General features: G+C 35.8%; 1 protein-coding gene across 1 annotated transcript in view; it reads right to left on the bottom strand.

Moving 5' to 3' along the window:
- Positions 1-995: 995 nt before the first annotated feature.
- The window catches only part of LOC144977531 (uncharacterized), a 13,791-nt gene continuing 672 nt past the window's right edge, over positions 996-14,114 (bottom strand). Inside the window, exons 2-5 of the mRNA XM_078922845.1 lie at positions 11,396-11,930; positions 10,566-10,680; positions 5,278-9,532; positions 996-4,838 (exon numbers count right to left, since the gene is read on the bottom strand). Coding sequence (XP_078778971.1) covers positions 8,061-9,532; positions 10,566-10,680; positions 11,396-11,896 — 2,088 coding nt within the window. The 5' untranslated portion in view covers positions 11,897-11,930 and the 3' untranslated portion in view covers positions 996-4,838; positions 5,278-8,060. The remainder of the gene's footprint in view (positions 4,839-5,277; positions 9,533-10,565; positions 10,681-11,395; positions 11,931-14,114) is intronic.

Below are 14,114 nucleotides of genomic sequence, written 5' to 3'. Positions count from 1 at the left end.
ATCTGCCTCAACCACTGCAGGACCAACATCTGCCTCATCCACTGCAGGACCAACATCTGCCTCATCCACTGCAGGACCAACATCTGCCTCATCCACTGCAGGACCAACATCTGCCTCAACCACTGCAGGACCAACATCTGCCTCATCCACTGCAGGACCAACATCTGCCTCAACCACTGCAGGACCATCATCTTCTATATATCCACTCCACACAGCGTTAAAACAGCAATATTTTAGTTCCCGCTCCAGTGTCTTCCAAACGGTAGTAAGAGACTCCGTGATGCATGAAGGATTGTTTGTTTGTTTTTGTTTCTAAGGGTTTTACGTCGCTTGAAACACATTTAGGTCATATCAGCGCCAGTAAAAAGGAAGAAAATTGGATAGTAAAAAGATTCTAGAAATACAATTACAATTAAAAGGACTTGAGGAAAAAGTAAGAAAAAGGGGAACTGGTTCGAATTGTTCAAATAGGGAACATATGTAGATTCCAAGAGCACAACATCAATGTACTTAGTTTGAGATCACTTAAAAGTCTCACCCAGACACCAGCACAAGATCCCACTAAGAGGAATACACTCAAATGCTTACATTATACATTCAAAATAACAAATGTAATAATACATAACAGAGAGATGATTTACAAGACAAAAAATATCACCTGTCAAGATAATAACTATGCATTTGACTGTTTCCCTCCTAGCCAAGCACTACAGCCAGGGCCAATGCAAAACTTAGGAATCTCATTCCAAGACAAAGACAGAAAGCAAATTGGAAAACAGATATGTATAAGGGGGAAGAAGACACAGTAAGTGCCACTCTGTCAACTATGGGAGGCCAGGAGGCCAGGAACCCCACCCAGCATGAAGATTTTGCTCTGGGTTTCTCATATTATTTATTTTTACTAAATTGTAATAAAACATTATACACATGATAGGCATATTGCAAAGTTGCTTTTTTTTTTTTTTTTTTAAACAGATGTATACAAAAAAAGTCTGACATTTTCACACATAAAAGTATTGAGTCAAAAGCTCAAGTAGTTTAATTATTACAATCGATCTTAAGATGTGGTGTACTTTAGGATAATCCAAAAAAGAAAATGTAAGTAATTATTTCAAAATGAATTGTTTAATTTAGGCTCGACATATGTTTTTAAATAGGTAGGATTAACAGGATAAAACACATGTCCAACATACACACCACGGCTCATATCTTTAACATTTTTTTTTCATGACATTCAATTTTCTTTACTGGTGTCAAAAAATACAGTCTTGTTCATTATGCCATAGAAATGTTACAAACTTTCATAGGGTCATATTTCATTTTTTTTCACGAAAAGGAAATGTAACAAAATCATCATTAGTTCATAAACAGATCTTCGAATCACCATCGGATTTGAGTGAATAAAATCATTTTGTTTTGATTGTCTGCGTAAAATTGGTGACACTTGTACGAGGTGACAAGTTTTTCGATCTCATTTACAATGCCATGCACCCTTAACTTGAGATGCGCCGTAGCTTGGTGACTGCGTTCAGTGCCTTGCTCTCCACTAATAATCCAAGGCCAAAGTTATAGTTTGCATAAATGATATACAATGGTGTTGCAGTATGAGTTGCTTTAAAATGGATGTCCTGGGGAACTGTCGTCTGCATTCTGTCATATATGTGTCTATTCTTGCCTGGATAGATCGAATATAGAGTTTTGGTCAAGTCAATGTGTTTAGCATGTGAGATTTCACTGTGAACTTGACGAAAAGACTCATTAATGAGATTGGAAGAAAGTTCTATTGAGTGGACGTGGTCAGTAAGAGTGGGTTCACGTGTGCAGGATTTTCTGATATTTACTACTGATTGTGTAAGTTCTTTGTAAACTTTGGGGTGAAGATACTTGTGGCAGTGATTGGCTATAAAATGATCTGCTCTTATAGGCTTGTGGTGTAATTCTATGGTTTTTAAGAACTTATCTAAACCAGTGGCGATAGGACCTCGTAGTCTCCATTTATAAAAAGCCTCAATGATTTGTCTCTCCATGTGTGGGTTTAAAGGGAAGCAAGATCATGACCCAATTCACCCTCCAGAAATCGGACTATGTTTTCATGCGTGTCTCTGTTTTTTTGTTTGTTTTTAAGGGTTTTACGGCGCTTGCAACACATTAAGGTCATATCAGCGCCAGTAAAAAGGGAAAAAATGGGATAGTAAAAAGTTCAAGAATTACAATTAAAGCATCCAAGAATAAGACAGACAAAGGGGAATTGGTTCGAAAGGGAACAGATGTAGATTCCAAGAGCACACCATCAGTGTACTTAAATAGAGATCACCTAAAAGTCTCATCCAGAAACAAGCACAGGTCCCCACTAAGAGGAATACACTCAAATGTTAACAAATCATATATAATACATAAATAAAACATAATAAAGTACATAACAGAGAGATTTACAAGGAAAAAAATATCATCTCCCAAAACTAACTATACATTTGACTGTTTCCCTCCCAGCCAAGGTATCCGGCCAGGGCCAGGACAAAACCAAGTAATCTCATTTCAAGACAAAGACAGAAAGCATGCTGGATTGGAAAACAGACATAGGGGGATAGAAGACATAGTATGTACCTCCCTGCCCGCTATGGGAGGTCAGGATCCCCACCCAGATGTGTGTCTCTAACTGCAGCCATCGCAATCACTATTGTGTTTTGTTATGCATTTGGTTTGTCAATATTTACAACTTCAAGTGTGAAATTCATGGACAGTTTCCCATGGTCACCCACAATTTTTATCCACATTTCATCAGATGAATGATGTTGTCATGCCAGGCCAGCATTTGTGTTTCTGCATATAATATTGTTTTAACATATGATTTACAAATTTTGTAATTTCTTTAATTCTACCATAGCGCACTAGGAATTCATTGTCATCTTGAATAAATGTTCTATTTTCAACTTTTATAAAATCTTTTGTTATCTCTCTAGAATATTTCCTAAGTGATACTTCATTTTCCAATTGTATCTTTCAATAATTTTGCATATTTTTTACCCTGTTGTCAGTGTCAGCTGAGTCTTGACATCTCTTACACCACTAAAGTCTGCTGTTTAGAAATTTTCATTTTCTATTTGAAACCCGTTAAAAAAAAAAAATAGTCTGTTTTCGTGTATGAAGGTTTTTTTTTTTTCAACTCGGAAGCTGATTGAGTGTCCTGTGGTTGTGTTGATTTTCCAGCTATGCATGACCTTGTGTGTGTAGTTATTAAATTAAAATGTGTCAATCATGTGTGACTAGTCAGTTTACACAATTCCAGAGACACCAGTTCTGTCGCTTGATATTGAGGTTGTTTTGTTTTTAAGGGTTTTACGACGCTTGCAACACATTTAGGTTATATCAGCGCCAGTACAAAGGAATAAAATGGGATAGTAAAAAGTTATAGAATTACAATTAAATCAACCCAAGAGAAAGTAAGACAAAGGGGAACTGGGAACAAATAGGGATCAGCTGTAGATTCCAAGAGCATACCACCAATGTACTTAGTTTGAGATCACCTATAAGTCTCATCCGGATACAAGCACAAAATCCAACAAAGAGGAATACACTCAAATGCTTACACATTATACAAATAACAAATATATTAATACATAACAGAGAGATGATTTGATTTACAAGGAAAAAAATATAATATCCCAAAACAATAACTATGCATTTGACTGTTTCCCTCCCAGCCAGGGCCAGAACAAAACCAAGTAATCTCATTCCAAGACAAAGACAGAAAGCATGTTGGGAAACAGATATAAGGGGATAGAAGACACAGTATGTACTTCCCTGCCCGCTATGGGAGGTCAGGAACCCCACCCAGGATATTGAGGTCATCTGGGCATATACATAAAGGCTAGAATTGTTTTCAATTGAGTTAAAACTTTGGTGGGCATTTGATAACATAACAGAGAGATGATTTACAAGGAAAAAAATATAATCTCCCAAAACAATAACTATGCATTTGACTATTTCCCTCCCAGTCAGGGCCAGAACAAAACCAAGTAATCTCATTCCAAGACAAAGACAGAAAGCATGTTGGGAAACAGATATAAGGGGATAGAAGACACAGTATGTACTTCCCTGCCCGCTATGGGAGGTCAGGAACCCCACCCAGGATATTGAGGTCATCTGGGCATATAAATAAAGGCTAGAATTGTTTTCAATTGAGGTAAAGTTAAAACTTTGATGGGCATTTGATCTTGCTGCCGTTTAACGCTCCTACTTTCTAATCATCCTTGTAGATTATGAATCTTTTCTCACCATTTCGCTTGCCTCAGTTGCTCATTAAGAAAAAGCAATATCCTAATCAAGTTACATAATTTAATTTCTCTGTAACTTAAACATGTCAGCGTCTTCAGGAAAGAGAAGAGTAGAGACACCATCATAAGTAAAAAGAGAAATCATCATTTAAACAAACGACCATCCTAAAATGACAATCTGAAAATTTCAAGGGTTCTTGAACGAGAAATTAAAAAAAAAAAAAATACATAAGTAAAAACAATTTTAATTTTAAGAAAACAGTGTTTTAATCATTGGCCAATGTAGCAAGTGATGAAAGTGAAAGCAGTATAGTCCTTTTGTTGTTTGCTACAATGATGGCTTAGATTACCAAAGGCTGAAGTCAAAACGTCATATGCTACTTTAGGTACTGATTCCACTATCCAGATGTCTCTTTTCGTACGGCTATGTGGTCTAGTAGTGGGATGACACTTGCTTTTGGATCGGAAGGTCCTGGGTTTGAGCCTTGCTCGGCGCATAGTTGAGTCCTTGGAAAAGGTTCTTTACTCACATTCTCTCACCATACTCAGGTGTAAAATGAGTACCTGGCTGTTGTAGTATCGCCTAACAGGCATCATGTCTCGTTCTACATGTTAATGTTACGTGTTGCTGTTGGTCAGGGACCCCTTGTAAAGTACTTTGAGCACGTTTAGTGGATATTGTGCTATATAAAAAGCTAAATTTTTTTTCCATAATCCGGACAAATTGGTGGGAATGGAAGTGTTTGGGTTATGGAGACATGCCTGTACATTGCCGATAAATTCCTTTCAACAGGTCAGACATAGTATAGATAACTATTCACCAACATGAGTTTGCTGTATTCCATATTGCTTTCAAAAAGGTCAGAGGGGTCCCTGGCCAACAACAACACTTAACAGCAGGTAGGACGGAACATGACGCCTGTTAGGCGATATTACAATTCTTTTTGGACAGAGACAACACTGTTAATGTTAACAGCCAGGTACTCATTTTACACCAGAGTACAGTGAGAGAATGTGAGTAATGAGCCTTTTCTGAGGACTCAACTATGCGCCGAGTGAGGCTTGAACCCATGACCTTCTGATCCGAAAGCGAGGGTCATACCACTAGACCACTTAACCCCACTAATTTTTTAACAAAATATAAAAGCTCAATTTTAAGACATTTAAATCGTCTTTTATCTGAATGATGAGCCAAGGTCAAAAGGTGCCAATTTTTTTTCTCAAAATAAAAGTGACATAATAGTCCATTAATGTTTCTATATCTGTAGCAAAAACCCTGTACTTTAAGAATCAAAGGCCCTTTAGATAACTTTAAGGTCTAACGCAGCATAATATCGTCAACAATACCTATAGGTTGCTGATGTCACCTGTGACCAGTGACACCAAAATGAGACAAAAAACTCAATAACCAAATGATTTTTGTTGAGTATCAAACTTTATTTAGTAAGTTATAGACATAAAGACACAATCAATAACAATCATAGTACAATAATATTACCAACTATTGGAGAAAATGTTGCTTTTTGGTGTCATCGGTCACAAGCAACATAGAATGCAAATATATTATTTCATAAAAATGTTTGTACATTAACAACAACAACAATATTGCATATGCTTATTACCAGCAAGTTCAGAAACTTTTGGAATAAAATGTTGGGAAATAATGTGACCAAAGCATATCTTATTTAGAGACATTGTGTCACTTGTGACATTAGACCGATGACAACATTACTTATGTCACAAGCAATACCAAATTGCAATTTCGACAATATATCATTAATTTCAGTCAAACCAGTGTAATAACCACAGTTAAATATGGAATTTAATAATATTTCAGAAACCAAAGACTTCAAAATTAGAAATATACATGGAAATTAGAGCATCTGAATGTGACTTGTGACATAAGACCGGTGACACCATTACTTATGTCACAAGCAACACCAAATCACACTTTCGTCCATAATATATCATTATTTTCAGTCAAAAAAGCACAATAACATACTCTAAAATGAAATTCAATAATATTTCAAGAAACTAAATACTTTCAAATTGGAAATATACTTAAAAATTAGTAATACCATTGTTGCTATTACTTTGGTCAAAATCAGCACTAGAACGCAATTTGCCTCAATAAATCAAGAATAGCAACTGAACACATGTAATATAGCCTGTTAAAATGTAATTCAATGACATTTCAAGCTTTGAAGAACATGAAAACAGAAATACATTAGAAACTTCAAATTTAAGTGTCACCTGTGACATTTTAACCAATGACACCAATGGTCACAAAAAGTACCAGAAGTCACACAAACACTAGATAAATATCAGCCATGGTAATGAATTCATGTAACCATACGGTAACATCCGCCCTACTGCTCAAATCTGCTAGTTTGTAGTAATTTAGTGTGTTAATAATAAATCAAATCAAATTTCTTGACAACCCTTCTTTTATCTGGATTCGTCAAAAGCTTGAGTTTTGTATTTTTCTTGATTGATACAACACTGAAACATAAAAAATTAGAATTACAAGGAAATAATTAATTGTGTCAAAATCACAGTCTTATGTGAGATGTCATAATATCATATTTGTAAATAGAATAACAGCTGAAAACATAATTTTTTGGTGGCACTTTGTAATATCCAATATCAAGTGTTGCTTGTGACAATTTAAAATAGCGATGACACCAAAGTTCAACTTACCTTTTCTGCCTGGAGCCACGCTGGAAAGGCAAATGAAAGTGCTGCACTTCAAAGACTGGTAAGAAGGGTGGATCAAAATTGCGAATCGCCATTTAACGAAACAAACTTCCACGTGTTCACACATGCCGTGTTGCTTGTGACAAATGACACCAAAACCAATAAACCTCAATATCGGCAAAACGGTATACATTTACTCCAAGATTTGAATTCAGATAGTAAATCTATGCTTTTTCTCATAATAAAACATTTTATAAACATTAAACATGAGCTTTAAAGTTTCATGTCGAGTCTTAGTATTGTGCTTGTTTGATGACACCAAAGGTCACAAGCAACACCAACTTTTTAAGAACTCTATATGAAACTTAATCAGATATGTAAAATACTGAAATTGAGGTTAAAAGTAAATTTTGACTTTATTCTATTAGTCAAATTTCAATCACGTGAGCTAAAACATCACATTTAATTTCTACATGATTTCTAAAAAGGTGGTGCGTTGACCTCGTGTTAAGCACATGCCAAACAGCATTCAAATTTCACTTTCAAGTTGTTTATTTCATATTCTGTTGAACAGAGTATGTTGAGCTATCTCATTTTATCTCTTCTTCATATTATCAATTGATTACAAGCATTAACCCAATGAAAACAGCCCATAATTAAGTAAAAATCAAATTTTCTTAACACTGGTATCAGGCGGGCACCTTTTGACCTTGGCTCTGATACATTATCATAAATCTATGTTCTTGATCAATGCATTTTCACAGGTCTAAGATTTTTCATCTGTATTAGTTCTGATGTGTCTCTGTAAATCTATTTTGCCATAAATGCCTTTCCACAGGTTGGCATTAAAATTTTTTTTCTCCAGTATGAGTTCTAATGTGTCGTTTTAAATGTGTACCTTGTGATAAATGTCTTTCCACAGGTCAGACATCTGAATGGCTTTTCACCGTATGAGTCTTTATGTGTCTTTTTAAAGTTACATTCTGAGTAAATGTCTTTCCACAGGTCAGATATCTGAATGGCTTTTCACCATACGAGTCTTTATGTGTCTTTTTAAAGTTATATTCTGAGTAAATGCCTTTCCACAGGTCAGACATCTGAATGGCTTTTCACCGTATGAGTCTTTATGTGTCTTTTTAAAGTTATATTCTGAGTAAATGCCTTTCCACAGGTCGAACATTTGAATGGTCTTTCTCCTGTATGAGTTCTGATGTGTGTCAGTAAATGTTGTTTTGTGACAAATGCTTTTTCACAGGTCTGACAATTGAATGGCCTTTCACCTGTATGAGTTCTGGTGTGTCTTTGTAACTCTTGATTTGTGATAAATGCTTTTTCACAGGTCGGACATTTGAATGGTTTTTCTCCTGTATGAGTTTTGGTGTGTCTTTCTAATTCTTTATTTGTGATAAATGCTTTTCCACAGGTTAAACATTTTACTGGCCTTTCTCCTGTATGAGTTCTGATATGATGTTTTAAATGTGAAATCGTAGTAAATGCTTTTCCACAGGTCTGACAATCAAATGGCTTTTCACCTGTATGAGTTCTGATATGATCTTGTAATGCATGTTTTAAGAAAAATGCTTTTCCACAGGTCTGACAACTGAATGGCTTTTCACCTGTATGAGTTCTGATATGATGTTTTAAATGTGAAATCGTAGTATATGTCTTTCCACAGGTCAGACATTTGAATGGTCTTTCTCCTGTATGAGTTTTGATGTGTCTCTGTAAATCTCGTTTCATGGAAAATGCTTTTCCACAGGTCTGACAATTGAATGGTCTGTCTCCTGTATGAGTTCTGTTGACGTGTGTCTGTAAATCAGTTTTTGTATTAAATGCCTTTCCACAGGTCAGACATTTGAATGGTCTTTCTCCTGTATGAGTTCTGATGTGTGTCTGTAAACCTTGTTTTGTGAAAAATGCTTTTCCACAGGTCAGACATTTGAATGGCCTTTCACCTATGTGAGTTTTGATATGTCGTTTTAAAGTTGAAATCTCAGTAAATGCTTTTCCACAGGTCGGACATGTGAATGGTCTCAGTCTTTCTCCTGTATGAGTCGTGGTGTGTCTTTGTAATACTTGTTTTGTCATAAATGCTTTTCCACAGGTCTGACAACTGAATGGCCTTTCTCCGGTATGAGTTCTGATATGATTTTTTAAATATGTAAACTTAGTATATGTCTTTCCACAGGTCAGGCATTTGAATGGTTTTTCTCCTGTATGAGTTTTGATGTGTCTCTGTAAATCTCGTTTTATGGAAAATGCTTTTCCACAGGTCTGACAATGGTATGGTATTTCTCTGGTGTGGTTTGAATTTGTAGAAACATTTTGGTAACAAGAATTATGAGATTTCTCTTCAAATTGTGGCTCATCTATTTCAATAGAATCAGCTTCTGGTCCATTATAATTTGTAGAAAGTTGCTCAAAAGATTTATCATGATTGGTTTGGACATCAGTGCCAGGCTTGTGCCATTCCACACAACTGTCTGTAGTTTCATCAACATTAATTTCAACTTGAAAGTCTCCATTGTTCAATGACTGGTCACAGCCGTCATCTTTGTTATCTGTAAAATTGATTAGAGAACTATTACCTCGAGGAAACAAAAACTTATAACATCTATTAACTATTGAAGTGATAAATCATCCCCCACTGACAGAAATGCCTTGAAGGCATAAATAACATCAACTATTGATTTTTAAATATCTACAGCATCAGTAGAACAAAAATATAGGTTAGCTATGATTGAGAACATCCAAATGCTGAAATATATCAAATTTTGAGCATACAAATCAAAAGATACACCATCTTTATCTCGTTAGTTTCATTACGCAAACCATTGTCAAATAATTCGGCAATACGATAAATACTATTAGTAAAGTGTTCACACTACAAAATTAGAATGGATAAAAATAATTAAATAAATAAATTTAAAAGATTTATGACAATGGCTGCTGCTGCCGCTGTTGGTGATAATGATATCTATTTTATTGGAATAAGGTTCCAATTTGGTGGCTATAGGAAGAAGACAAAGCCAGCATGTCATATTGTTGATGGCACACTCTATACGTGAAGTCTTTAATTATAAATCCGGTACCGAATCGCTATCACTCCTGGCCTATCTCCACCACACCTCTCCTATCATTTCATCCCCAATTACTTGTTTTAGTTCGATATCGCAGTAACAGCCTCAGGCCATCACTGCCTTGATAGTGTCCCACTGGAACAGGGTAAATGTTGCTGCTCGAAGCTCGAAGAAATAAATAATAATGTGAAATTGAATGTAAGCTTCAATTTAATTACAAAAACAGAAGAATTTTTTAATGAAGTGTACTATGACATTTGGAAAAGAGTTATCTCCCCTCGCATGGTCTGTGAGAGACATTTTTTCAGATTATGCCCGGCCAGCAATGGGTTAACAGCGTTGTCTTTGTCCGAAAAATTGTAATATTGCCTAGCAGGCGTCATGTCCCGTCCTACATGTTAAATGTTGCTGTTGACCAGGGACCCCTTGTAAAGCGCTTTGAGCACGTTTAGTGGATATTGCGCTATATAAAAAAGCTAAAAAAAAAAAGCAACAAAAAATATCACGCAATTACCTTGTGTAGTCTCCAAAACCATAGGCTTGACCTCTGAACCCAAACTATCAGAAGGGACAGGCTCCTCACAAATTGTTTTATGACTCCGATCACCTTTGTTGACATTACAGGGTTCCTGGGAAAGAAAGAATGGAATGAAAAGATACAATTAAGTTACAGATTTTATATCACAGTTGGACAATTACTGGTATTACAAAACTTGTTATAAACAAAATCAAGACAACTTGGCTGTATTAAGAATACTATTATTCTCAATTCCTCCATTTCATGGTCCCTCAATTCCTCATTTCACATTTTCAATAAGGACGATCAATTGGTCAGACAGACCAGAACAAGGAAAAGTGACTCCAGTGTTCTTTTATGATAACGACTGATTTCGATCATTGTTATTTTTACTTAATAATCATCATCATCATCATTATTGTCGTCTTTGTCACTGTTAAAAAAAAAAAAAGAGCTTTTATATAGCGCAATATCCACTAAACGTGCTCAAAGCGCTTTACAAGGGGTCCCTGGCCAACAGCAACACTTAACATGTAGGACGAGACATGATGCCTGTTGCTGTTAGGCGATATTACAATTTTTCGGACAGAGACAACGCTGTTAACAGCCAGGTACTCATTTTACACCTGAGTACGGTGAGAAAATGTGAGTAAAGAGTCTTTCCAAAGACTCAACTATGCGCCAAGCGAGGCTCGAACCCAGGACTTTCTGATCCGAAAGCAAGTGTCATACCACAAGACCACACAGCCGCACTGTTGCTATATAATTCCATTATCATCATTATAATTACATTTACCACACTAAAATGGAAAAGAAAATAATCTTACCTGAAGTTGTGTCCCAAGTGATGACGTCACAGATGAAAGCTCTGTTGTCATTTTGTCTTCAAGATTAACTTTATCTCTACTATCAATGTTCTGTGAATCTTCATCTTCGAGTTTAATGCTGACATCAGTGAATTGTGAACAGGGGTAGGAAGAGTTCTCTGCCTTGATGTCTTCATCTTCAGGTTTTACATTGACATCAGTCAAATGGGAAGAGTTATCTGTCTTGATGTCTTCATCTTCATGTTTTACATGGACATGCATGGGCTTTGGATGAGACTCTGGTATACTTTCAGCATCTATCAGTTCAAATTTAACACTGACATCAGAAGATTGGCATGAATTTTCTGCCGTTGTTTCAGTTTCCACTGGATCTTCAAGAGTAGGAAGTGATGGGAGGGGGTTCTCTGTCTTTACATCTTCCAATCCGACATTCAAATGTCTGAAATCCTCATGTGAAAGCTTTATAGTGTTTTCCACTTCAATTTTACAATACCCTTCCATCTTTATTTCTCTCTACACGATGTAAGGACCGACACTGAAAGACAACACACCACCAAAAGAAATGTTGAGAAAATGGAAAAGATGACAATGAGTGGCTGATTTATCATACGAATTTGATGATGATTTAAACACTATCAGGCTGACAATAACTGAGCTGCAAACTTTCTTATCATTTTTATGTTTGGTTTTCACAAAATTACATTTCGAAAATGTTCAAAATTATTATTAATTTGAATGAATATTTTTACAAAATTATGGTTGACCATAGCCATAAGTTCTAGAACTATACAAGTTAGAATTGTTCTGATGCGTGCATCATAGTCTCTGTTAAATATATGTCATAAATTTGCCACATTTCACTTCCTAAACTCACTTATTAAGCGAGATACAGCCATGAATAAAAGCTGCACAAGCATCCCTTATTTTGGGTATTTTTTTCCTCTTTAAGGGCCATCTCACAACATAAACAAGAATGTCCAAATAAAATCAGGACAAAAGTAAATAATTATAAAATTACATATTCTGATAGTGTGAGACAGGCAACAATCCTTCTACAATCCAAAGTAGGGATATAAACTGAGTCTGTGTGATATGGGCGAGCTCTTTTTCTAGTTCTTTATCACTCCCATGCCCATACCTCTTCCTACTGCCCACGTGGTGTCGTCCTCCCCTCTGTATGTGCACGACATTAGAGTTTGAGTCCGAATAGCCATGGGAGACTATTCAGACTAGAGTCCGAATTGCCACTTCGATAACGAATACAAACGCTATCTACTATTCGCAGTACTACTGCAAATAACGAATACAAACGCTATCTACTATTCGCAGTACTACTGTGAATAGAGGAAATCACTATTTGCAGTACTACTGCGAATAGAGGTGGCCCAAAGAAAAAAACAAAACAACTCCCAGTGCCGATGCCGATGACAGAGCTGGTGTGTGTCAAAACGCTGCTAACCGTGCAGTCAGTGCAGTAACTGTAAAGCAATAGAAAAGGTGGCGTTTTTATGCACCTCCGTTGGAGGTGTACAAAAACGCACCGGTTTTATGCACCTCCGTTGGCGGTGATGGTAAATTAATGAAAATGTTACTGCATACGTCCATGAGGTTTAAATAGTTTTAGATTGTAGTATAGCACGCTGCATAGTGATTACCGATGTACGTTTATACAATGATAATAAATTAAAGAATAATAACAATAATTTAAAAACTCAAAAGTAAAAAGAAACATGGCACACAAATACTGATCTCAAATAAATAAATAATTTTAGAAAATGAAAATCGAAGTTTTTGAAGAACATGATGAAAAGTTTTTGGAAAAAAAAAAAAAAAGAAAAAAAGCAAACAAAAATAAGTAAATTTTAAAAAACAAGAAAAATGTCTACAATGGGAATCGAACCCGTTACTTTCAAGGTTAGAGTCTGACAGGTTGTCCACTGTTCATCACATTAAATAATGTCTTTCTAAAACATTATTTTACCTTCAATGCAACTTCTATTTTCTGGTTTCATATTTCGATTTTTTAAATTATTATTATTATTTTGTAAATTTATTAACAAAAACATCCCACAGATGTCACAATTTAACTTTCGCCATGTCCAAATACAGAAACACAATATCGCTGATGAATTTGGGTGGGGTGCGCAGGTGTGACGGAGGTGTATAGTGTATAGATAGTATAAAAGCGATCCGTTAAGATACACCGTCAACGGAGGTGCATAAAAACACGAATAGAAAAAGGGAGTGGTTTCTTTTCCTATTTTGTCTCTTTCTTCTACTCCTAATACCTACCCATAGCTCATAGAGTTAGAGAATATAAATATACCTCCCTCCCTGACCCCGTCATTGTCATAGGCTCTGTGCCGTAGTCCATCGTAGAATACCCAATGATGATAGTTATTATTACATAGTGTTTTTATGCACCTCCGCTGACGGTGTATCTTAACGGATCATTTTTATGCACCTCCGTCACGCATGCGCATCCCACCCAATTTCATCAGCGATATTGTGTTTCTGTATTTGGACATGGCGATAGTTATATTGTGATATCTATAGTATGTTTTTGTTAATAAATTTATATAAAAATAATAATAAAATAAAAATCGAAATATAAAACCAGAAAATAGAAGTTGCATCGAAGGTAAAATGTTTTAGAAAAACCTTATTAAATGTGATGAACAGTCAGGTGGCTCCGTAGCGCAGTGGACAAGCTGTCAGA

The sequence above is a fragment of the Berghia stephanieae genome, chromosome 7 (genome assembly GCF_034508935.2).
Source record: "Berghia stephanieae isolate SIO BIC M18660-M18661 chromosome 7, UCSD_Bste_1.3, whole genome shotgun sequence".
In the NCBI taxonomy this organism is placed as follows: domain Eukaryota; kingdom Metazoa; phylum Mollusca; class Gastropoda; order Nudibranchia; family Aeolidiidae; genus Berghia; species Berghia stephanieae.
This window is presented reverse-complemented; position numbering and strand designations above follow the sequence as displayed.